Source organism: Brassica napus, chromosome A9 (genome assembly GCF_020379485.1).
Source record: "Brassica napus cultivar Da-Ae chromosome A9, Da-Ae, whole genome shotgun sequence".
Lineage (NCBI taxonomy): Eukaryota > Viridiplantae > Streptophyta > Magnoliopsida > Brassicales > Brassicaceae > Brassica > Brassica napus.
In genome coordinates this window covers 8,328,344-8,355,195 of record NC_063442.1, presented here as the reverse complement: position 1 = coordinate 8,355,195, position 26,852 = coordinate 8,328,344, and the positions used below count along the sequence as shown (strand labels likewise).

General features: G+C 30.4%; 2 protein-coding genes across 2 annotated transcripts; one reads left to right on the top strand and one right to left on the bottom strand.

Annotated features, from left to right (window-relative positions):
• The first annotated feature begins 4,958 nt into the window (after positions 1 to 4,958).
• LOC106364222 (mavicyanin-like) lies at positions 4,959 to 5,801 on the top strand. The gene is made up of 2 exons (XM_013803844.3): positions 4,959 to 5,227; positions 5,305 to 5,801. The coding sequence occupies exons 1-2, from the start codon at positions 5,056 to 5,058 to the stop codon at positions 5,688 to 5,690; spliced, it is 558 nt and encodes a 185-aa protein (XP_013659298.2). The 5' UTR covers positions 4,959 to 5,055; the 3' UTR covers positions 5,691 to 5,801.
• Positions 5,802 to 7,035: 1,234 nt separating this feature from the next.
• LOC106366446 (transcription factor bHLH157-like) lies at positions 7,036 to 9,966 on the bottom strand. The gene is made up of 8 exons (XM_013806047.3): positions 9,507 to 9,966; positions 9,240 to 9,329; positions 9,096 to 9,159; positions 8,967 to 9,008; positions 8,822 to 8,881; positions 7,931 to 8,713; positions 7,738 to 7,839; positions 7,036 to 7,566 (listed from the first exon to the last, which is right to left on the bottom strand). Exons 1-8 carry the CDS (start codon positions 9,602 to 9,604, stop codon positions 7,225 to 7,227), a joined length of 1,581 nt encoding a protein of 526 aa, XP_013661501.2. The 5' UTR covers positions 9,605 to 9,966; the 3' UTR covers positions 7,036 to 7,224.
• Positions 9,967 to 26,852: the final 16,886 nt, after the last annotated feature.

Genomic DNA, 26,852 nt, shown 5'->3' with positions numbered 1-26,852 from the left:
TGTAAAGCTATTATTATTTTTATTTTACATCAAAATAGATAATTTTTTAAAATATTTTTTTAATTAAGAACTTTATAAATTGATAAAATATCAAAATTCTATCATCATTAATTTATAATTTTTTAACGTAGTTTAGCGGCTAAGAATAAAGCGGATTGCAGTGACCGTCCAATTCTTTCGAGTCTTGAGTGTAAATGTAATGAATGTACATAGAGACATTTCTGGATGAAATTTCTATTCAATTTGGGATATAGAAGAAGAAAAAGGAGATAAACAAATAAATATACAACAAAGATCTTAACGCATAGAACATTGTGAAATAACAAATTAGAGGCCGAACGTTGGCCACATTAGATATTACATTCTGAGGAATGCCACTTCAGCTCCAAGCCACCAATGTACCCGCATATCCCATTGACACTATATGTCACTACAACTCAAAAACTAACGATATAATAACGAAAACTAAAATATTTAAAGGAAGAGAACCTAATCTGTTCTCTACATTAGTAAAACCCTCTGTTCGAAAATATTATATAACGCTGTGTTTTCGCCCGCGTTTACGTGTCACGTGACACGAGTGTGGGCTGTGGTGAATAAGACCAACTCGTCTCTGTTACATTGGCCCGTGTGGAGTGTGAATAAGACCAACTCTTCCAAAATTGTTTTTGGCCAATTTCACTAAAAGTCTTCGAGGGTGATTGGTCGGGGCTTAGGATGTATCAAGTGTATTTAGATATTTTATCTATCTAAAGTTATAAAAATTATCTATCAAGCTTTATTTAGTTTTTAAAACCAAAAAAAAAAAGAAAATGGTTATCGTTTCCATCAACTTTCAATATTTCTCGTAATTCGATCGTTAATTAAATGCAAAGTTTTTATATAATTTAGTCGTAAAGTAACAACTTTTTACGACGACTTGTACATATTGTGGTAAATAAGTCATAAATTTTGACTACTTTACGAAGAATATATTTTGTTGTAAGTTTACACCTATTTTACGACGATTTTTTATTTCATCATAACTTCATTATCAACGTAATTTACGACCGTAACGCGTAGTCGTTATAACTTTGTTTTCTTGTAGTGTACATGAGTAAATTTTACATACTATATTTTACAGTGAAATTTTTACAGCCAACCAATCATCAATTTTATCCTGATAAAATATTTAGAGATCTATCGATACTGAAACCCAAAATATCTTGTCTTTTCTGCGATTTTTTTTTTTCAATCGAAGCAATACAAAGGGAGAAAAGAGCGGATAAACGTCTGATCATCACTCGCTATCCTCACAGAAGCGATGGTTAGCAAAGCTAGTTTAGGTTGTTACCGAAGCTTGGTTGATGTTAATGAAGATTGTTTAGGACCTTTAGGTTGGTTAGCGAATCTTAGTTAGTAAGTGAAGCTTAGTTGATGATCTATAATGACGCTTCAACAACACAATAAGAGATTCAAGTTTATTTATTTAGATGGTTAGTGATGCCTCATGCTTGTTATATGAATACATGCTTTCTTAGTTCAAGGTAATTAAGCACAAATTTATCTGTTTGATTAATCACTGATTTTTATATTTTTGTGGTGATGTGTCTGTAAGAGGAGCATTGAAAGGAAAGACTGTCTTGCTAGTAACTCATCAAGTAGACTTCCTTCCTAACGTTGATTGCTTGTTGGGTTTGTGATCTAAAATTTTGCCAATGGGTGGTTTCATTTTCACAGGTTATGAGGAATGGAATGATTGTGTAGTCAGGAAGCTAAGAAGAACTAGTGAGCAATGAGTTAGATTTTGGAGTTTTGGTGGCGGTGCACGAGACATAAATTGAGCTAGTTGAAGCTGGCCCGGCATCAGCAGCAGCATCAAATGTGGCAATGGTATCACCAAGAATACAAAGATCGATCTCTGTAGAGTCTCCTCGTCAACCTCCAACACCAAAATATCCAAAAATACATAGAACTACTTCACTAGAGTCTCCAAGAATGCAGAGGATTACTTCAATGGAGTCTCCTCGTTTAGGCAAGCTAAACTATGAACACATCAATTCATTCCTTGGCTCAAACATCCCATAAGATGGATCAAGACTGATCAAAGACGAAAAAAGATAAGTCGAACAAGTGAGCTTTCAAGTTTACAAACTCTACTCAACTGAAGCTTATACGTCTGGCCGAGAATGATACTCGTTCTCTTCTTCTGTGGCTTGGCAAGGTTATATAATTACTAGAGATTACTAGCTTGCCTATGCAAGAAGAAACAACAATTATGATATAACTTGATATTTGATGAATATCTTACATATTATAAATTTATAACTTACTAAAAGACTACTCCGCTCGTATTCTTCGAGTTTATCTCAATTTTAAAATAATTCGTTAGGTATGGAATTGCTGCACCGAACAAGGGTAAAACCCGGCCATATCTCAAATCTGATCAAGCCCATGAAAAAACAATAAAGTCCAACACTCGTAGATAGACAATACATAAAAAAAATTTAGAAGATTTAACTTTTTGGTCTAAATGTTAAAATTTGTACCTAGTATTCGTTAACATTGTTGTTGCGAATACAATTTATTACATAAGAATTAACAGCCACAAGCCCATTAACTGTAAAGGTCAACAAAATCGAAGTATAACTCCAAAAGTGGATGAGACAAATTATTTGGTGCAGCAAAAGAAAGAGATGCCCTCATACACCTATCGACGACTACGAAGAAATCGTGTTCTCGGATGATACAATATCCCTGAAATTTCTAGCACTGCGTTCATGCCAATGTTGTATATGTGACTGACACATGAGTTGAAACACAAGGAAGATCGGAGCTAAAGAAGCAGACCGACTTGGATCGTGCCACAGCTAGGAAGTTCAACTTAAATCAGTGATGTCGAATAAGGTTAAAGGAATAAGTCTCTCGGAAGATCATTTTGATTGTTTACACATTTTTTAGTAAGTACGTTGGGGGCTGTAAGAAATTCAAGCAACCGACTCTCTTTCTAGTATACAAATAGAGGCTATGTTCGTAGCTGAACTAAGCAGTCTTTCGACGACATGCGTAAATGGCATCTCATTAGGGTGCTGTTTTTTTTTTAGGTTTAGACCATGATTAACCTAAGTCTTTTAATTGGGATTCTTAGCTTCGGCTAAGAGCCAGTTCTTAGCTTTTCTTAGATTTTAACTAAAAAAAGTAAGAACCGTCTCTTAAATAAGTAGCCGAAAAGTATAAAAAAAAATATCAAATCATGAATTAAGAACTCCGGCTAAAAGATATGAGTTAATCATGCTCTTAGTTTGTATTATTTTATATTTTTGTGCTTTCTGAGATTTGAAAATAGAAAATTAAAATTAAACCTGAATTTAATGTGTTTCATATATCAATTGGTGTAAGCTTATTCAAACCCCAACTCATGTTTGAGAACAGAAAATAGTCGGCTCAATTAATCATCCTCGAGTCAATTTTTGTAGCAAGGAGATGGATCAAGGCCCAATCTTATACCCAGGGCCGGCTTAAGGGTAGGGGCAAAATGGCATGGACCCCGGACCAATTTTTTTATAAAAAAATTAGGAATAGAGACTCAATTTTTTAAAAATTATCTATAAATATATGTGAAACAATATTTAAAGTAATTTTACACTAGGGTCCGATATCTTTGAGCCGGTCCTGCTTATACCAGCGATCATCAGAATAGAAGATCCATTCATTATCATTATTCACTGATGAAACGTAACAAAAACGATTGTTAGTACCAGGGGCGGATCTAGGCAATGTTTCCACTGGGTGCACTAATAATAATAGAACAAAAAAAGAATGAGTTTAAGGATCGAATCCAGACTATTATGGGTGCACAACTTTAATTTTCCATATAACCTATCAGTTTCTTTACGTTTTCCATTACCAAATGTAAAATATATATAAATATTATGGGTGCACAGGCCCCAATAGTACAAAGTCTGGCTTCGTCTCTGATTAGTACTAATGTGATGATTGTTTACATGGTTTTAAAATTTTAGATTTTGTGATGATAAATAAAAATTAGATTTTGTTTTTTACGTGTTGGTTGTTTGAATTAGTTTTTGGTTTTTGATTTTCATCTTTTGGTTTTTTAGTTTTTAGTTTAAAGATTTTTGGTTTTATATTTTGCTGTATCTTTTATTTTTTTAATAAATAAATAAGATATTATTTATTTTAAAATTATTTTAAAATAATACACCAAAATAGCAATATAATATTTAGTTACAATTAAAATTTATCAAAATATAGCGACTGATATTTAAAAATAAAAATATATTGGCATGTTCTAAATTATTATATTTTATAAAAATATATATTTTACTAACATATAAATCATAAATATCTATAAATTATAAAATTAAAAATACTTCAAATTTTGAAACTATTTATAAAAATTAATTGTTATTGGTATTTTTTCAAAATTAATATAATTATTGTATTAATAAAATTTTATGCTTTTATGACTTTAATATAATTTATTTTTATGATTTTCTACTTGTCTTAATACGTTGAGTCATAAAGCCTTTCCACTCAAACCCCATAATGTCTTGTTAGTTATATTTGGATTTTGTGCTTTCATTTCACCGGATGTAGCCGAGCCCGACACTCAAAAACCTGTGGAACTTCAATCAGCTTATTTGGCATTCTTCTTTCAACTTTTATGTGATTTGGAAAAATAATCTTTTAGAAGTTGATATTGGCCACTGAAACGGTTTTGGTGTTTAAAAGGAAGTTCAATCTTTTTACGTTGAGACAATTACAAAAAAAATAGACACATAATGATGGAAATTGCAAGGCGAGGGAGGGAGTGGTCATAAACTTGATAAATAATGTAATGGTGGCCATGTGAACAATACAACACAAACATACACTAGAGAAAATGAACTGTATTGATAGGATGCTCGACACTGCCCACTTGAGGCCATGTGCCACAATCCTCCAGTCAGGGGTAAAACCGCCATTCCCTAACTCCTTTGACTTTCACCAATTTATACGAGCTAAGCTTTTCAGAGACAAAACTCACTCACCAATCAAAGACAGAGAAAGAGAGAGATGGGAATGATGAGTTTGAGCAGCGTAACGGTTTTGGTGATGATACTGCTAGTGCAAGTGTCTTCGACGCAGTACAAAGTTGGGGACTTGGACTCATGGGGTATCCCGACTGATGCTAAAGTATACACGAAATGGCCCAAATCTCACTCTTTCAAGATCGGTGACTCCCTCTGTAAGTAAAAAAAGTATTCAATTCAATTCATGAATTTATTATTAAACAAGATATCTAAACTCATTAATCTGAAACAGTGTTCTTGTACCCACCAAGCGAAGATTCAATGATTCAAGTGACAGCTTCCAACTTCAAGAGCTGCAACACCAAAGATCCGATCCTGTACATGAACGACGGCAACTCTCTCTTCAACCTCACCCAAAACGGAACCTTTTACTTCACCAGCGGACATCCTGGCCACTGTCAAAAGTACCAGAAGCTCATTGTCTCCGTCGGCACTTACTCCGCCGAAGCAGACGCCTTGTCTCCCTCCTCTTCTTCTGCCGATGCCGACGCTCCTTCTTACCAAAACGCATTTGGATCGATCCCACTCTCTCAGAAATCTTCGTCTTCATCGCTGCTATTCTCCACCGTCGTTGCTTCGCTGGCCTGCGCTGTCGTCGTCGTCGGTGCTCTCATGTGAAAATGGCAATTATTGAATTTTTTATTATTATTTAGCAAATAGTGATTGGTTCCTTTTTTTTTACTTTTGGATCTCTTTTTAATTATTTATTATACCTCCAAGTCTCCATTTCTTGTCGTTTTCTCCAAATCTGGAACTTCTCACAAAAGCTATTAATCATGTTTGCTTACATAAACCAAAGCGGTGAGAAATGAAAACTTTGAAAGAAGGCAACAATCATAACCCAACCAAATCCGTGGCTACTATATAAGTGGGGAATCAAAACGACCAGACTTACGGAAGTGTTTCTCCATTTGGTCAAAACAAAAACGAAAAATGCACATGCTGTTTGACAAAAAAAAAAAATGCACATGCCAAAAGAATACATGTCCACAAGGTCATTGTATTCTTCTACGCAAAGCTGCCTGAACATGCTTAGGCTATGAATAGAAGAGTGAGAGAAAAACAGATGATCTGCTGATATGCAGGAGAACTGCATTTGAAACACCATTCAGACATTTGGTGATGTTCACCCTTTTTTTCTGAACCAATAAATAATTGTCATAAATCATTAATATATTTAATTTTCTTCTATAAATTGTATATTTTCATTCTATTTTACTTACAACTTTGATGATATAAAAAAATATTCATTGTCTATTTATCTCTATTTTTATTTTTCTTATATAAAATTTACATTTATTTAAATTGTTTATATGATGCATGTGTTTTCAATTATAATATGTATTATGTAAATATATAGTATTATGGTTAAATATATGTATATTAATGAAAGATAGATGTAATAATGACTAATGTTTTTTATATTTTTATTTTAAAATTATAGAAACAAGGTTATAGTAACATTTATTACTTTTTCATTTATAACTATTTATGTATTGTATTTATATATTACATATTTTTTTGTAATTTTTATTATTTAAATATATAATCTTGATGATCCTGATATCTGGATGCTTTCGAAAGAGACCCGACTAGCGACTAATGACTGTCCACTGGAGTTAAGCCATGAACCCACCGAAGGCATCCAGGGGCTACCTTTTTCACCCTATTTTAATTGATGGTGGTCGGGACTCGAACCTAGATAGCAGAACTCACAGCCGTGAGCTTTTTACCACCATGCCACTATATATATAATATAATCTACTTTATTTAAACTGTTTTTATCATTCTAAACTCAAATAGACTATTTGATGTTTTTCTCCCACTTAGTCTGCACTTGATCCATTATATGTGTGATTTGCATTGGTTCAATTGCTTTTACCATTAGAGTATTCAGTACTGGTCCTCTTTTAATTATGATAAGTCTATGGGCCTTTGTCTTACATAAACACACACACTCAAAAACTCAATCATCACTTTAAAGCCAAAAATCTTTAATTTCATGTTTCTTACTACAAACGTTTTGGGATGGAACTACTAAACTATCAACAGCTTTCTTTGCCATCCACTAAACAAATATGGAAGAAAAATAAAATCCGATGTAAGAAATCAACAAAAGCATACATAATGAGTAGTAAGTGAGTCCTATACGTCATGTTTGGTGGTCAAAAGAGGAGGAGTGTGGTGGATTTTGTTGTTGAAAGAGGTGAACAAGTGAGTAGAAGAGTTGAAGCCTAGTGATGTGTGGCTTTGCCTCGACGATCAAGTGTGCCCATATCCTTCCCTGTCTCGTTACCATGACTCCTTTCAAAATGTTCAAACCTAGACCTCTCACCACATGTGCAATCTCAAGAAACTCATCCCCATTTTCCTGGCACACCATCTCTATCTGCATTTGTCCTTGCGGCTTCAAATCCTCCACGATGATCGGACATACCACTGACTCATCATCCCCCACTTCCAACGCCCACGTTCTCTCTTTCTCCTTCACCAGCTGCCACATACGTTGCCAATTTAATCATCATCAAAAGAACAAAAATATATATTTGTTTTACTCCTCCCTTTTGGAGTGAAAGACTATGTTTCTTTACTTGATATAATGAAGGTTTGCCCAAAAAAAAGAAAAACAAATAGTAGATTTGTTTCATCATTTTAAGAGACTCACCTTAGGCTGGTACGGTTGTTTGAGTTTGTCAGCGTACTTGGCGATGCTTTGCATGAACACCATGTGTCTTATCGTCAGATCAAGCAGTGTATCAATGCTACACTGTTCACAAACAAGAAAGATTCAAAATAAAATTTGTGATGATCTCAATGCTAATCTCTAATCATTTAGTTAATTAAGATGTGTGTTTTACCTTAGCTCCATTTGGAATCATCCCTCGTAGCTCCTTGATACGGTCTTGTATCATCTGCCTGTCTTTAGGCCTCGGCTTCCTGCTTTCTCCTGCCTTTGCTCTTTTCTTCTTCTTCTTCACTCCTTCTTCTTGAGGTTTCTTCCAGTTCCCTGCCATGTCTTCATCAATCCACATCGGAGGATTAAGAGGTGTTAGTGTCTCCGCTTGAGTCATGAAGAAGCTTGAGCTTGTTGAGTTGTCAAGTTTCCGTCTTTTGCTCTGATTCAGGCCAGAATAAGAATCTTCTTGTTGCACATTTGTGAGACAACTAGTGCTGTTGCTAAGGCTAGTGCTTATGAGCTCAGAGAATAACTGTCCTTTCTGCGGACAATCATAGGAATGGATCCCCAAAAGATCCTTGTCGTTTCCTTGGATCACCATGGAGCATTCCTGTTCTTGGGAATCATCATCAGCCAGCAGCTGGTAAAGATCGTCCCAAGAGTAAGAGTTGAGAATGTCGAACACAGAATCATCATCTTCATTAATGTCTGAAGAAGAAGGGTTTGGGGATGCTTCAAAGGCTGGTTTATCGAAGAGCAAAGAAGGGGGATTATTATCTTCTTCGGTGAAGATGTCATCGAAGCTGAGTTCTTGAAAATATTCAGGGACAAGCTCACAGTCTACCAGTGGTACTAGAGACTCAAACAAAGTATCAAGATCTACCGACTGATCCTTTACTTTCAAAGAATGCTTCTCCTGCAGAGCTCTTTCTGTTTCTTCCAACATCTCTCGGCTCTCAACAATCTCAACATAGAGATACATGCAAAAAACACTAATTTAGTCCTTTGACTTCCACAGCAAGCAATATAAATTTCATTGGAAAACATTTTTTTTATTTTTATATGCAAAAACCTTTTGAGTAGACCCTAACTGAACAACGCCGCTTGATCCTATTGGAATGATTGCGATACTCTGTAAATTTACCATCCATATATAAGAATCTGATTTTAAATACATCATATGAACCCTATTAACTTTGAAACAAATTAAAATTTACCTTAAAGCCAGAGATAAACTGATTCTGAAACTCATGCTCACACTGCAGAAGAACATTCAAACGTCCTTATTCTTCATAATATTTGGACATAAGAGAATCAAACATAAATGTGAAGAAGGTAAACAAAACCTGAACAAGTGTGTCTGAGAACAGCCATTGGTAGTTACCGGTTAAAGCAGCTTCCCCCACGATGCTGGAGTAATCAAAGAGAGAAGACTAATGAAGATACATAAATATATTAATATACATTGAATGAATATTTGAGCTTCTTACCCTTGGCCTAAGACATGAGTCTTAAGAATCATATCATCAACGAGTGTGGCTGATTGTTCATCATTGTGTGTTTCTTCAACTCTCAGTAACCTGAAAATGAAATCATAATTTTCCATCCAAGAAAATTAATTCACAGTAACATCTCAAAGTATGCAAAAATGAAATCAACCTAAGACAAATCAATGAGATAAAAATGGAAAGAACAGAAAAACTAGTTTTATGGAAATCTAATTCAAGAAAGAAGCATGCAAAAGAGGGAGAAGTTACATGGGATTAATGGGGTCAGAGCGCCAATAGACAGCATAAGACCATCCGTAGCTGAAACATAGACTCTTTAATATCTGCTTAACCTCCATATCCATCATCAGCAAACTTAAGAATCCAAGGCTCACAAAACCCGAGAAGACTTCTTAAATTATTTATGAATGATCTCCACTTATATGTACTTATAGATAATGGATCTCGAACTCTTAAAAAGGTAGAAAATTTTGTCTTCTTCAGAAACCAAACTCCGAAGACAAAAGCTGGAAAACAGAGAAGAAGAAATGTCTGCTTATGGTTTTTCTTTTAATCTGCAGAAAGAAAAAAAACAGAGAGAATTGCTTTGCTTTTTGTTCAAGCAATTTAAAAGGAGTTTAAAGCCTTTGTCCTTCTATAGATATAAGCTATATAAGCATATAATGTGTGTGTACACTTTGTGATTCCATAGGAAGTGGAAGAGCCTTTTTGTCTGAGGAAGAGGAGAGAGAGATGTTGCATTGCATGACTTTAAAGTTATAATAGTAAAAGATACTGATTTATTGTATTTTGATTTGTTTGCCGGTGTCCAGTCACGCTTTTGCCCCGCAAGTGACGATAATTACACCTGTTATTACCGGTTAGTGAAAAGTCTGCTTCCTTTTATGTGGTATTATGTATTTATTTGCTGTCTTTTGAAAATTAATACGGGGGAGGATCTTCGATGTATCTCTCCGTAAAAAGGGATTTGATTTTACTTTAATATGGATTAATGAATACCCGATACGAATTTATGATGTACTTTAATAGTATAAGATATTGACTTATTATTGGATTCACCTCTAGGTCAATAAAATTGTGTTATTTCATATTCAATATCTTTTATAAAAAGAAATAAAATATTGTCAATTTATATTATGTTTTTAAAATATAAAGATAAAAAAATAAATAAAAAATAATAGCAATTACAAAAAAAAAATTTTTAACGAGCAAAACACTAAATCCTAAATCATAATCCTTAAACTCTAAACTCTTGGGTAAACTCTAAATACTTGAATAAAAATTAAAAACACTAAACACTAAAACATTCAAGGGTTTAGGGTTTTAGTGTTTAGTATTTTTTATTTAGAGTTTATGATTTATCCAAGGGTTTATGGTTTATCCAAGGGTGTAGGATTTATGATTTAGGGTTTAGAGATTATGATTTAGGGTTTAGTGTTTTGCTGACGACGTTAAAAATATTTTTTTTAATTCTCTTTTCTATAACTACTATCTTTTTATTTTTTTATCGTTTTATTTTAAAAACATAATATAACTTGACAAGATTTTGTTTTATTTTATAAAAGATAGCAAATTTAAAATAATGAAATTCAATTGGTTAGTGAACTTAAAGGTTTATTTAGGGGGTGAACCCAAGAATAATTCTAAGATATTAGACCATTATTATCTCCAGTCTTTTAACTGGGGTTCTTAACTTCGGCTAAGAGATATTTTTTAGTTTTTCTAAAATTTTAACTAAGAAAAACTAAAAACTGTCTCTTAAATAAGATATATAAAAGTCGTTTTCTAGCAAAAAAAAAATGTCAAAGCATGAAGTAAGACAGATAACAAACCGAGATTAATGATGTCCTTATAATGATTAACAAACAAAAGAATTAAAATAACATTTATGGGAATTGGTGAGATATAATAATACTCCTATAACAAAAGTAGAGATTGTGATCCCCACCAAAGATAATGGGTCTGTGGGGTTTCGACCGAGATCATCTTCTTACTCGTTTTTTTCTTCTTCTTACTCGTTTGTTGAGCATCGTTTTAAAGTTCTGTAATTATGTGTCATCTGTTTTAAGTTTTATTTATTTACTTTTATTTGTTTTATTTAGATATGTTTATTTCTAAAATTAACAACACGGAAGTAATTAAAGAGGGCGGGACAGATGACTATAATAGCATTTCCAACTCCACTCTATTTTTTACTTTAAAATAGAGTTTAGAGTAAAAAATGCTTCAATGATACTCTATTTCTCACGTGAAAAATAGGTTTACTTCAAATATAAAGTAATTTTTTTTTTGTTTATCACTCTATTTTTTACTCTAAAATAGTGTACCATTAGAGCAAACTTAAACTCTATTATAGAATTACTCTATTTTAGAATAAAATTAGAGTAAGTCATTGGAGATGGTCTAATACCGAAGTACACTATCCAAAATGTACGAATACAAAATATAATAAAAAGACGAATAAGAAGAGGGATTCTAAAATTCAATAGCTAAAATGATTATAAACCTTTAATAAGTTGGGTAAGAACCATATTTAATGTTGATAACTTTTCAAAATTTTGAAAATTTAGAAACTTTTGAAATATAGAAAAACTGAAATAATTTTGAAATACTTTGATATATCCAACGCATTTTTATTTTAAAACAAACAGATAAGGTATATGTTATATATTAAATATTTTCTCTTATTTATTTGAACAGAATAACTAATCTGAACCACATAATAATGTAAATGAAAATTAAATGGGACATCTCTCAAAGGAGAGACTATAAAAATTACAAAAAACTATTTAAAATAATTAATTTTATTAAGCAAATAAATTTTATTATAATATTACTCCAAAGTGAGAAACTATTCCAATGAGAATAATGTTCTTTAAACTAGTCAAATAGAACTTTGAAAAATATCAATGGGTATGACTCAATGACCTTTTTAGAGTAAATATTTTGGAGTAAATTTGTTTTACGCTCTATTCAACTTTATTATTACCAATCAAGTTAAATGCAGTAGAAATATATTTCAGCTGAATATAGCTGAAAAGAGGAAAACTTCCCACTTGTCTTAACAAGAAGAAAAGGTTACGTGATCTTCCGCTTTTAGAAATTGAAAGTTTTGGTAGCTTGCCGAACTTGGCATTGGTTGAGGTTTAAGCATATGAAAGCAACAAATAATTAGAAATGCTTGTTGGAAAATGCCTTGGTTGCTTTCATATGCATAAACATCAACCAACAAATAATTGTGATTGGTTACGAATTAAGAAAACTGAAGTGAAAAATGCCACATACAAAGTTAGATCTTTAGTTTAACCAAATATTTTTTTTACAGAGTTTTCATATCAAACCAAGAAGTAGAAACATAATCAGATTTTTAGAAAAATCATAAATAAGAAAAGCTTTAAAAGGAAAGAAAAATTCGCGAAATCGATTGAAAAAACAAAATTTATGTACCGAGTGAGGAGATTACATTATTTTTGACGCAATTCTAACCTATTTCACTCGATTGTATCGTATTTTCATTATATTTACCAAGAATACTCTAGACGACGTCAATTTTTTTAACATGCCCAATGACACGACGCCCACCATTTTTATTGGTATTCTTAAAGTATGGTCCAATAATTATGTATGTAAAATAAACCCAACATATTAGTTTTAGGTTTATTTATTTTTATTTTTATTAGTAGAAGAAAGTAAACCGGGGTAAAATATTTGTATCCGGAACTTGATTTGAAAGTAATACTAAACACAAAATAAAACTGACTATATATTCAAATGGATCTAAAATTTTAATATCCGGATAACAAAGACCCGAATCCGATCCAAACTGAAATATTTTAGATACCGAAAATATCTAAAACACAATTATATACTTAAATATATTAGTTATTTTAATTTTTATATCTATTAGATATTAATTAATATGAAAATATTTAAAATAACAAATATGTTCAAAATACTAAAAAATATTATTTTTCTCTATCTAAATATTTAAATTGAACTATTATTTATGTAAATTTAAGTATTTAGTCTTATATTATTCAAATTTTTATTTTTTATACTATTTTTATTTTTGTATTTTGAGAATTAAGTATATTTGGATTTTTTTTTAAACATTACTTAATTAAAATATGTATCTGAACTCGAACATGAATCGAACCTACAATAATTCAAACCAAATCTAAACCAAATTTAAATTGAAATTTGTAAATATCTGAATTATATTTAAATTTTTAACTTTAAAAAATTAAAATCTGAATAGATCATTTTAATCCGAACAAATATCTGAATGTCATCCCTTGAAATAACTCTACGACAAATTTTTTATTACAAATGTAAAATAAATAATTAATCAATTATTTTACTATGTGCACGGTGCAGATTATCTAGTTTTATAACTGTATATAACAAATTAAGAAGAAAAGCTCGCAAGTTTTTTTTGGTTTATTAGCAATAGTCATAATTTGGTCTTACCATCACACGCTCAATCATGGCCGTTGAGAATAAAAGTCAACGGCATCAAGATTTTCTCTTAATCTTTTCTTTTTAATGCAAGACTTTCCGTTTTTATTACAACGGTGTCCGAAAGTGGTGAACCAAATCCAAAAGTTGGATTTTATGCTGTACGCTTGTTTCTTATTATGAGAATTATTTTAAAGATTCTCCCTTAAAATAGTAGAGAACAATTGTCTTTCTTTATCGCTTTTGAAAACAAATTTGCGCAGTTGCTATTGTTTTAAACCTGCTAGAATGATTTTAAAAACCACCTAGAATGATTTTATTAGTAAGTTTGTGCAACATGCATGATGCATCCCCTTGTAGCACACATATGTAATGTGTTTTTCTTTGTTTTTTTCACATACGTAATATGCGTTTCTTCGTAGTCTCTCTCAACCGTATGCTTTTCCACCTTCAAATGTATATCAAATTATGAATCTTACCAAATGATAAGTATGTATATTTATTTGTAATTCGCATTCAATTGGTCATATATATATTTTGCTGTACATATATAACGATTTAGTATTTTGCTGTGTTTAATTGTGTTCCATTAATAACCAAGACGATGAACCACATTTCTTGATGCAACACCAACTTCAATAATTATGTCTTTTCAAAATTGGAAAATAAAACACAGTGCTGTCTCTAAAGTAAATTAACGTTTTAGATTCAGTTCACCCACCACTTCATATCTGTTAGTATTACTGAAATATTGTTTATTTGGTAAATTATACAATCCCAGAGTTTCCATCTAAGAGTCAGTATTCTCGTTTTAACCAGAAAAGAAAAAGAATCAGTAACCTCGCATTCTATGCAGATACATAAATCTCTATTTCGTCAATCGATCTCATATGATAAGTATAGATACATGCAATCTCTATTTGGTCAATCGATCTGTATCGAATGCTCAAACACTCAATCGTTTCTTACACATAGCAGAGTTTAAATTATAATATTTGGCAGAGTATCTAAAATGTTGGGATGATGAAAAATGATCTATATACAGTAGTTAGAGATGAAAAGGAATATCAAAAAGGCAAAGGGGAAACAAGGCACGCTTTGTCCCAAAGAAAGGACCAATTTTGATGGCTATCCTTATTCTTTTTGTTAAGGAACTCTTATGGTAACACTATCATGCTATTTCCCACTACCATCAACTATCATAATTCCCTTTTCACACACACAGATATATATATATATATATATATGGAACTATGGAAGCATAAACTTTTGTATGTGTGCGCAATGCCATTAAATAGGCTACGTACAAAACTACAACCAGGAAATATTCAAGGCGTGTAGATCGTTGGTACAAATCACGGTTCACATATATATACATATTACTCGATGGCATTAGATACTTCCAGCCACATATAATGAGTATTATATCCTCGAGATTTAGCTATCATGTACATGTGTATTGTAATAACATTCTACTATGCACACATAGGTTTCCTGTTGGCTAGTATTTTGCTAAAACAAAGAATAAAGCAAAAAAATCAGTCTAGTGATATTGAAACAAAATGAATAGAGACATACGGCAAGATTTGGCTAAACTCTCTTTGGTTGCTTCTTGACTTCTTGTGGTGAATCTGCCGTGGTGGGAAAGTGTTGCATGTCCTTGATTTCTTCTTGTGGTAAATCCGTGTTCTGCCTTTGTGTAGGGATCTCCGGCTCGATTGGTTTGGATATGGGGCTTCGGCCTTTTCTACATCCAGTCGTGGAAGTTGATTATTTAAAGCTGTGTCTATAATTTTCCTGGGTTTGATCTTCTGCGTTCTTCCTCGTGGCTTCTGAAGTATTATTCGAAGCAATATAATGAAGTGTAGTTTCTTCCCTAATAAAGATCGACTTAGAATGCGCTTCTATCCTATCCTTCTTTGAGTGTTTTGCTCCTATGATCTAATTTTGCTTCATGTGTGTATTTAACCCTTTCTATAGTTAATTAGTTTGTTTTATGTTTCCGGTGATTCAGCTTGTTTTCAGCTGGCTTATATCTCTAAAGGAATGTCCTTCCAGTTGGCTTAGTCTCTAGGAATTTGGTATAACTCGTTAGCTTTGGGTATTATCATGTATCTTTGGTTATGAATTAAGGGATTTTACAGTGTAAAACTGATTATCAAGAAAGAAAAAGAATGAGGCAAAAAAAAGTCCTCAAATATCAGTGAAACGTGTTTTCATCTCAAATAGTACATAAGAATAAAACATTTTCAAAATGATGTTCATTAAAAGGTAAAAAGACAAATATACTTCATACTTATTGCCATATGATTAATTAAATATTACAATTTTTTTGAAAAATATAATAGTAACCAGAGCTTCCAGCTCTTGTAGTAAATGGCTCACAGCTGTGAGTACCTTCACCTTGGTTCGAATCCGGTCACTAAAGATATTTTAAATGGTAAGAAAACGTAAATTTTTCGGGCTTCGTGCTAATTAATCTTTGGACCTAGAAAGCATTTGAGATTACACCATAGTTATCAAAAAGTATATATAAATAGTAAATAATAAATTATATAATATATACATATTTTATATTTTTATTTATGATTTAGTGATAGGGCTTAGTGTTTAAATTCAGCTTTAAAGAGTGGAATTTAGGATTGGAGTTTATGATAATTTAGTTTTATTTGTCTAATCGATGCTATTTTATTTTAAGATTATTTCGAAAGTCTTTAGTGTATCTGTGAGATTTGTAATATTCAACATGTGTCTCGACGGACATAGGTTTGTTTATTTTAACCTTAATCTGAAATCCAAACCTTAAACCAAATAGAAAAATCAGAATTTAATCCGAACCATTATTAAAATATTTGGACAGAGTTTAAGAGTTAGGTATTTTGGGTTCGTGTGCAATCCAAACTAAACCAAGATCCGAAAATATCTGAATTAGTTAAATGTATTTTATATATGTTAAAGTAATTTAGATATTTTAGAGTATTTTAAAATATTTTGTAATTTTTTTATTTGTTATGTTGAATGCTTTATAGTTGGTATAAGTAATATAATTATATTTTTGAATAATTTATATATTTTAACTATTTTTGGTCAATTTTAGTGTTTTTAATAGGTGATTTCAAACATTGGTTATAACCTGATTCAAACTGAACCCAATCCAAAAATTAGTAAAATCTGAATGAAATTTATATGCATCGTGTTGAAATCTGAATCAGTCGAATCGAATCCGAATGGAACACAGAACACCCCCAAGCCTAGATGGACATACTAAAGTGGTATGGTATAGTATAACATTCTACCATACATATTTATAACCGAAACTATTGATTACATATTAAGTAAGGCAAATGAATCGTTCTAACATACATATATTATAATATTATATCTTTGAAAATTTAAGTATGTGAAAGCTTATAAACAACATGCAAATATTTCTAATACTGTAAAATTAAACAAAAATGATAAAAGGCACATAAATTTTTTTTTATTATTTAAAATCATTAATTTTCATATATATCTTGAACATATTAGATGATTTAGTAGTTTTTATTTAAAGAAAAAAACCGTTTTATGCATTAATAATTAATTTTATGGTAAGTTTAATGAAAACTATAGTATATGTTTAGATGGATCAAGATATTTCTTTAATGAATCTAAGATTTATTATGGTGATTGATATGCTCAAATTATCCTAAGAGCACTCTCTCAAATAAGAAGTCAATAACAGTATTTGGGGATCGAATCTACAGGAAACGTGGATCACACAATAGACGATCAGCTATAGGTAAAGCTAGAACAGAAATAGAAAACAGTAAAGCACACAGAACAGATGATCAGTTTGTAGACGATAGGGGAAAACACTAGATCTAGGGAAATCAAACATGCAATCAAAACTCAGATTAATAGTTGCAAAGGGTTTGTTAAGTTAAGTCCTATAACTTGAATTCAATTATAAATTGTCCAACTCTCGCTGTGACAACTATCTAAATCTAGAACTTCAAAGGCTAACTCTCGTTGTGCGACCAGTGTCTCTAGACAAGCTTCAATATCTAATTCGATATGTTCACTAAGTTATCTAAACATACTCTCATTGTATTTAGATTATGATATCAGCTACTCTCTCGTTTTGTACCGATTATCCTAAAATCAAGCTCTAGTGAGATATATAATAGGAACAAGCCGTAAGAACAATCTTGATGAAGGAGACAATGAATAACCCTAGCAGATCTATCATTTACAAGTTAATCAAAACCTTAGATAATCCATGGATCTAACAAGTGATTTACTCAGACGTGACAAGATGAACACAAATCATAATCTAAAATAATTGCATGAGATGAAAGGTAAGAAATACTGGAGTTTCAATGAATCTCCGAAGAAGTTTTGATATTATCTCCAAAAACCTCTCTAGAGTAGAATAAAGCTTAGCCTAAACAATGGCTGCATAATATGAATAAATAAGTTTAACACGTCCATGGGCTTCTTTGCAAATATGGAAACTTCTGGGTAAAATGTGCAATTCATAAAAGTCTCGTCGGTCTCACCACTTCGCACCACCGTCAATCGACGCCCTCAGAGCTTCGGTCGACGTTCACATTGCATCTCGACCCTCCTCTCTGCACAGCTACGGATTCTTTTCCCTTTAAACTCCATTTCGCTCTATAATCTCCAAGGTGCTCCAAAACACACATGGACCTATAAATGACCTAAAACAGATTTGAAGTACATAATAAAGACTCTAAAGCCTAAAATAGATAAATATTGGGACATATCAGTGATGACACATTGCATAATTCAAAATTTGTAATGTTTCTTAACTAATATATAATGGATTCTTAAAAGAGAACCATACTATTTTTCATGTATATTTTTTAATTAGACTATATCTTATAAGATATTAAATGTATATTTTTATAATATCCCAACAAAATTAATCAATTTAAGAATTTTATTAACTATTTTTATTTTTACAAGATAATATAAAATAATATAAATAATTTAATTACAATATCTTTTAATATCTCTTTATTTTAATATATATATATATATATATTTATATTTATTTAAATTCTGAAAAAGCTGCCAAAAAATAGAAGTATCTTAGGATAGTATAAAAATATTTTTATATCACAAACAAATTTCAAAATGACCAAAATCAATTTCATTAAAGAAATAATAGACAATTATACCTTTAGGATAACTAGAAGATAGGACAAAATGACGAAAATATATGCCCAAGAAAAATTATATACAATCTTATTGAAAATTTTCACTTTTCTATATACTAATTCATTAATTTTGTAATTATAAAAATAATTATAAATTAATCTAGTTATTATTTAACAAAATTAATAATTTAATTTTACTTGTATATTATATACTCATATAATCCATTGTATTAGAATAAAAAAAAATTATATTGAATCACACCAGACCAATCATATTATATTGATAACTTGACATATATTATTTTAAAAATATTAAATTGCATTCATTTAAATTAAAATAAATAATATAAAAGATTACGTACGTCATGTCCTTTTGACAAATTGACATGGAAGACGGTGACTCCATTATTTCAGGACAATGCCGGCTTTGGCCATGTGCTGACAATGCTTTTGCACATGGCTCATTTGTTTTCTGTGAATTTTCTTTATAATTTACGGCCTTTGAATTTTGACTTTATACTAAAAAGGAAGTTTTGATTTGTACAACAAGAAAAAGCCCTAAAATTTTTGATTGTGAACATGGCCTATATATGTTTTGGGCCGGGCCTGTTTCAGGGAGATACGTTTCATCTCTGTTTGACAGCAAGAGGAATAATGGCTTGTTTAAGCGAAGACATGGAGTGGAAGATGATGGAGTTAGGTGATTATCAATGTCATTTTGAGGAATTATTTATGGTATGGGTTAAGACTATAACAAACCATGTTATTTCCTAGAGCGGGAGTGTATGGAATGGGCAGCGATGTAACAGATGGATCACACCCGCTGATCTATTAAGTGATGAAAGTTGTTGGGTCACAATCGATGACAACGGAGCACAAGATCATATAAAACCGAGAAAAAAAGATAAAGTTAGCGTATCAGTCTATCCTGCAAAAGAATTAGGAAACATCGTGTTATTACTTTGATGTTATCATGTTCTACTTAAAATGTATTTGTTGTAAACCTCTTTTGACAATAATAATAAAGATAATATGTTATAAAAAAATACGTAAAATGTTCTTATAACATTGTCAAGAATGAAACTAATCAACATATGTTAAACTTTTAGAACGATGTGTTATATCCCAACCCGACCCATACTTACAAATTTATTAGAATGTACATAGAGTGTGTTACAAATTAAATCTGAAATCCGAAATATATGACCTATCCGAACGCCCTTGCCTAGATTCAAGTGAGCAAAAAAAAGGTGAGACTTGCCCCCATAAAAAAGGTGGGACTTGCCCCCATACATTAACTTTCATTATTTTCCCTAACTAAAACTTATGTTCTAACCTGATTTTTCATATTTATGTATGATTTACCCTTCTGAAATCTCTTTCTACATCCGCCTCTGCGTGGAAAGCACATAGAAGAGCAAGTATGTAGCAAGGGAGTTATGAAGTTTTGTAATTGTTCCAAAAGTATTTACCACAAAATATATTGTTATTAGCTCCAGTTAATTCAAACTGGGACTTTCAGTCAGGTATCCTCTTTCAGTCTTCTTTAGTTGTGCTAAGAATTTAGTAAATCGCCTCCTACTAGTCTGAATAGGGATAGTTAATATGGGTGGATATGCTAGAAACTTCGGAGAGGGCGAAAGCAATTGATATAAAATGATTGACATTTCTGGAAGATAGTATAATAACTACAACACTGAGCGATATTAAAAGATGGTAAGAAACATGTAAGAGCATCTCCAATGTATTACTCTATTTGTTACTTCAAAATGGAGTAACTCCAAAATGGAGTTAAATTTTACTCCAATTAATGTATTACTTTATTTTCTACTTCAAAATAGAATATTCCTAATATATTATATTTTATATTTATTTAAAAATTAGTAATATTACCTTTCATTTATACTATTTGCAAAATAGTCTATTTTCAGATTGTAACAATTATATTAAATACAATATTAACCACAATTAAATTTTTATTATATAAATAAAATTACTCAACAAAGATTAAAAAGAAAAGATTTATTACATTAAAAATTACATTTCATAGCTTAAACACAATAATACATCAACTTAAATTATTCATTAGGATTAGTATAATTATCTTTGTTGTAAGATTTATTTTATGTTATTTCTGTTGTATGGTGCTTATCTTTTATTTTTTTATATGTATGATCTGTTATGTTTTTATATTTTATATATTTTGTTGCATAAAATAGTTCATTAGATGGCTATATATATAATTAAGAAATATTAACAGTAAATTTTATAATATATATAGTAAAATAATATTAATATACTTATTTATAACAATCTTATTGAAAATGAAAATATTTAAATGTGGAGGACCATTTTATAAATAAAAAATTTAACTCTATTTTGGAGTAATGAGTTGGTTTACTCCATATTTGGAGTAATCATATCTATTACTCTATTTTTGAGTAGGTTTTGGTGTGGGATTGAAGATGCTCTAAGTAATTATACCGATCCTAAAATAAATGCATAACAATAGTGTATATGCTTTTAGCAAAAAAAAAGAAGGTGTATATGCAGCTTGGAGTGTGATATCTTTTATTTTTGTATGGTTACTAGATAGATACCCGCGCTACGCTGCGGAATGTTTTGTATCTTCGGTTTTAACATCCTTAAATTTTCATATCTTATATTTTTATGTTTTTTATATTATGCTATGGTCAAATTGAATTATATAAAAATAAATATTCTAAATGTAAATCTATTTGATGTGATATTAAAATTTTGAATTTAGTTATTAAAACTAAATAAAACCAAATAAAACCAAATAAAAAATGAGGAGTAAAAATGTCTTTTTATAAGAAAACAAAGTATATGTTTTATTATTTTGCATATAGCATCAATTCTCATGGATAATCCAAATTGCTTATAAACCTTTAAAATAAAAGAACGCTGTGTATGTTTTTCTTTTAATTTTAAAGTTTGAATATGTCACTTTATTTTTTTTTTAAGTCGTCCCATGTATATTATTACATTTAGATATTCATTACAAAGAACTGATGTATTTCACCCGAATTTAATTGTAACCTATGTTCTTCAATTTGTTATAGCTCTATTCTCTTGATCTCCACAATTTCTTAGACTTCATCAGTCCAGTGACGAAATATTTTTTTCTTCTCACTACACCTTTAAATGCCATCTTTCTTTTCTAATGTCTATATCTTTGTATGATATGAACAAAGTTCAGTGTCTTTTTTATCATCCATGGTATTATTTTCATTTAAACCGTTATTCAACTTGTTTATCTTGGGTTTACATTGGGTGCAAAATGAGTTTGGATAACTTCTTAGTTTTATTTTAACATTATTTTAACATTGGTCCAAAGCGAAGATTTCTCATAATTCTTATGTTTTTTTTTTCATTTTTAGTCCTCTAATAGTGTCATTGTATTTCTATGAAATGACAATGTATCATATTCCTATATCATATATGTTTAATCTATTTTTTAATTTACTGTCGTTCATCTTCCACTTTTTCTTTGACCACTTTCCAGGTGTTCTCCTTCCTTTTGTCTTAACTCAATTCATTATCATCGTACATACGATTCAATCGTAAACATTGCTACTCCCTCCGTTTTTTTAATATAAGTCGTTTTAGAAGTATGCACATAGATTAAGAAAATCATTAATTTTTATATTTTTTAAATAAAAATATCATTAATTATTTATCTAACCATAAATCAACCAATAATAAAATAGAAAGTATATTATCATTAGTCATATAACATTAAATGTTAATAAAATTTACATAGAAAACCGAAAACGTCATATAATTTGAAACATAAAAATTTCTCTAAAACGACTTATATTAAAAAAAACGGAGGGAGTAATATTATGTGTTTATCTCAAAATAATATTTTAATATACTTTAAATGCTGAAACTTCAAATATTAAATTGCGTTAAAATAATTTCTTAAATAATATTAAATAGATATGAAAAATATTAACGTTTATGGTTTCACTTGCATTAGTAATTACAAAATATATAAGCTGAGCAAAAAGATGCTATCCACACATTCCTGATTTTATTAATATGCATAACAAATTTCTCTTGGTAGACAATTGTTGAATTTTGAAACACCATAACCTAATCACCCTACGTTTGACAAATTTAAAGGGTTATAAAGTTGTAAAAATGACCAGTCAAATGTGTTCTTTGAATTGGTTCCATGACCATATAGTGTTTTTTTGGATGAGTTGCTTTAACGAACGAATAAATGATGGTAAAATCTTAAGAAAAATAGAACCTTCATCTATCAAGTATATACATGTATTGACTTTCTACTAAACTTTATGTGACCGAAAAATCCTTTAAATCTTCATCTTCATCTCCTTTAACAAGCATAAAGGCAGATCACACGAAGCTTATATAAAAATTCTAGTCAATTGCTCACTGTGCCAGAACCTGTTTCTACAGAACAGGAAAAAGAGCAGCAGTCAGAAACAAATAGATTTTTGATGTAGACTGTGTTGTGGTTCATTGACACAAGAGCCTGTTAAGCACCACATCATCAACTCTATTTCCTTTCACAATCAGATCTTTAGTGGCGACGGCCTTTAAGACGCTGGGACAAGCCAAAATCTTACTCATGATAGTGGATGTGAACACAACAACATGTTTTGTCAGACATCGTTGTCTTGCTCACCAATCTCGTCGAGAAATATGAGTTGGTTTGTGCACAACTGTCACAAGAACGTGACTTCTAACATGTAGAGGACCGTAAACAAATAGATTCAGTGAGGAAATTATGAAAGACTTAGTATATAAAAGAAAAGAGATTAACCAGTACTTTGGGAATGTAATTGTTAGATATTAATTTTCTTTGACTTTATCAGTGTTATGAACGTAAATAAAACGAATAAATGAAAATGTTCGATGTAAAAGTGACGTTTAAGTTTCTTTTGTTTTCATTGGAAGCACAGTTTTTTCATTAATTGAGTTGTCAACTCCATAACACTCTAAAATGCTGATGTGTCAACTTCTTGAGAAGCACTTGTGTTATTATTGTGTTGATTTCATTAGGTAATTTCTTGGGTAACTGAAGATATGTTGCTTTAGAATAATCAAACTGATTTTTCGTGTCCCGACGAAAACGTATCTCATCGAAGGAAATTAAGGGTTTGAAGAGTTTCATGTGCACTATCAATACTCTTAAACTCTAATCAACCTACTCAACGAAGAGTACATTGAATTACTCAACAATTTCTATGATATTAAAACGAGAAATTTTGATGCATCGAGTATGAGTTTTTTTTTTTGGATGTCGAGAGATTGTGAATCTGAAGTCGGTACATTTCTTATATATGTCGAAGCCTAAATTTTTTAAAATTTCTTTTTAGGAGAATAGATTTTTCCTATCGTGATTGAACCCATTACTCTTGTAATCCATATTAGGAAGCTTTTCTCAAAAAAAAGAAAAAAAAAAAATATATATATATATATATATAGGAAGCATTATCATCGATTTTTAGTTGGACAGCGTGCAGGATTAGCAAGTAAAAACATCTGACAATTCCATTTTGAAATGACTTAATAATTAAACACACACTGGGAAAAGAAAAATAACCAGGTTCAATCATGAACATTCGCCAACAGGAAACTCTGTGCGACCCACGCAAGGTAGAGTTAGGGTAAAGGTGCACAGGTACCCCATACACATCATTTTCTTTCCTGTTTGGACAAGACACCATTTGTCAGGGAATGTCTCTTCTTGGTACAATTCAACTTTTTGTCTTTATTTCACTCTGTCTCCTCCTCAGCTGACTCGACTCCTACTTCTTTCCTTTTCTTTTATTTTTTTATCTTTTTTGTCGTTTTTTTTATTTTCTTTACCTTAGAGCCCTCTTATTCCGGTGCTGTAATTTCAAAATGGAAAAAATTGTCACAAAACTCTTGACATTCAGATTTTGGCTATTTAAATTAACTTTTGCTGGGCAACTTAAAATACCAATTTGTATTTGATTTTTATTCTAAAATTCAATTGTTTTGCTGACTGAACCGAATGTTGCTTACCATTAAATAAATTAACGGAACTTATAAACATAACTAAGAGTCGTTAAAATCACAATTATACAGTTTCGCCATTAAAAACACTAACTTTCGTTTGGACAAATTCAAACCACCAAGTCGTGTTTGACTTTCATTTTAAATCATGAACTTGTGTTGATTCAACCAAATTATATACATTATATTAAATAGTTAACAAAACTTAAAATAGAGGCAATTAGTCACATATACGGTAGAACCTCTATAAATTAATAATCTCTATGAATTAGTAAATTTCGCCGGTTCTAACTTTAGCCGGTTCAAAATTTCACATAAATTGATAAAAAAAATAAGATAATAATATTTTAGAAAATTTTATGTAAATATATGGTTCCATTAAAATTATAAATTAATAATTTATATGTATACATATTTTATATAAGTAAAAACCTATTATTATTATTTTTTTTAATATTCACAACGAAATTATCTTTATATTTTTTTAACACTTAATATATTTTTGATGAGTTTAGTAATGCTATATCTAAAACCAAATTTAAGTTCTATGAAATATATATTATATACACTAAATAATATAATAAAACTAATATAAATGTCAAATTTCAAGAAATAACAATTAATGTCTATAAACTAAAATCAAATATATATTTTTATCTTAGAATAAATATATCTTAAAAAAAATCTAAATAAGGAAAATTTTGTATATTAATATTTCTATAAATTAATAAAATTTTAAAGTTTCAACATTATTAATTAATAGAGATTCTACTGTACTAGGTAATAAGGGCGAAGACGAGGTATGATAAGTCTAAATTCTTGATGAAAAAAAATTAAAAAAACAAACAATCATCTTTTCAAATTACTTGTTTCAGTTACAATCGTTTCTTAATAAGTTTTGTTTGTTTTCTTTTTTCTCTTTCATTAAAACTAGGATTTATCATATCTCTTATTCGTTGTCATTACATGGTAAAAAAATGATTTTATGATAATTTGTATAAATTTACTTATAATTAATTGTGTAAATTTTGTCTATCAAAAAACATTGTTTGACATATATATATATATATAGTATAATCAATGTATAATTAATTACTTATAAAATTATTATTTGATCAATGTATGATAAATTAAACATTGTATGAATTAAAAATTAAAATATAGTGACAAATAAAAATCAAATTAAATTGTTTAATCATAGTTATTAAGAACTAATTAACTATATTATAAGTTATGTTAATCTACTTAATAGTGTGTCTAATTTGGTCAAGTCAAACAGATTTGTGAATGTGATCGAATATGAAGATGTACTTATGTATGCCAAAATAGTTTGCGTGGGTGATACAACCAGTAAATGAAGTTGATAAAGCGTCTTCGGGCGGTGTGTGTGAGGCACTTGTCCTAGATACATAGTGCCATGTATAAGACCGTGGATTTCAGATTTAGCATTTCATATCTCAACTAGCGACTATTGTGTTATTCATTTCTCTTGTTTTCTCATTTCATGGGGAAATGATGAATAAACACATATTTGGATGGATTAGTGCTAATGGGTGTTTTCATTCATATTTTATTTGGGTTTAATAAATGTGAAGATGAGTTATTAGATAAAACTATTCTGAAAAAAGGATGAGAAAGGTGTTAACGTTACCGTCACTACCGGTGAAGAAGAGAAGACATTGTACTCGATCTGAAATCCAAGCTAAATTAATGGATTCTCATACAAGAAAGGTTTTGTTGAAAAATCAAAGACGTGTGGTGAGATTCTCCGGCAAAGAACAGCAACGGTGAAGATGGCACTGTTAAGATTCGTCGCCAGTAAGAACAATGATAAACTCACTTTTCTTTATCGTACCATTGAGAAAGAAGGGAAGAATTTAGTTTACAACAATTAAAGCCCAAAGTGGAGAATGTTAACAAACAGGCTTATTGTTGC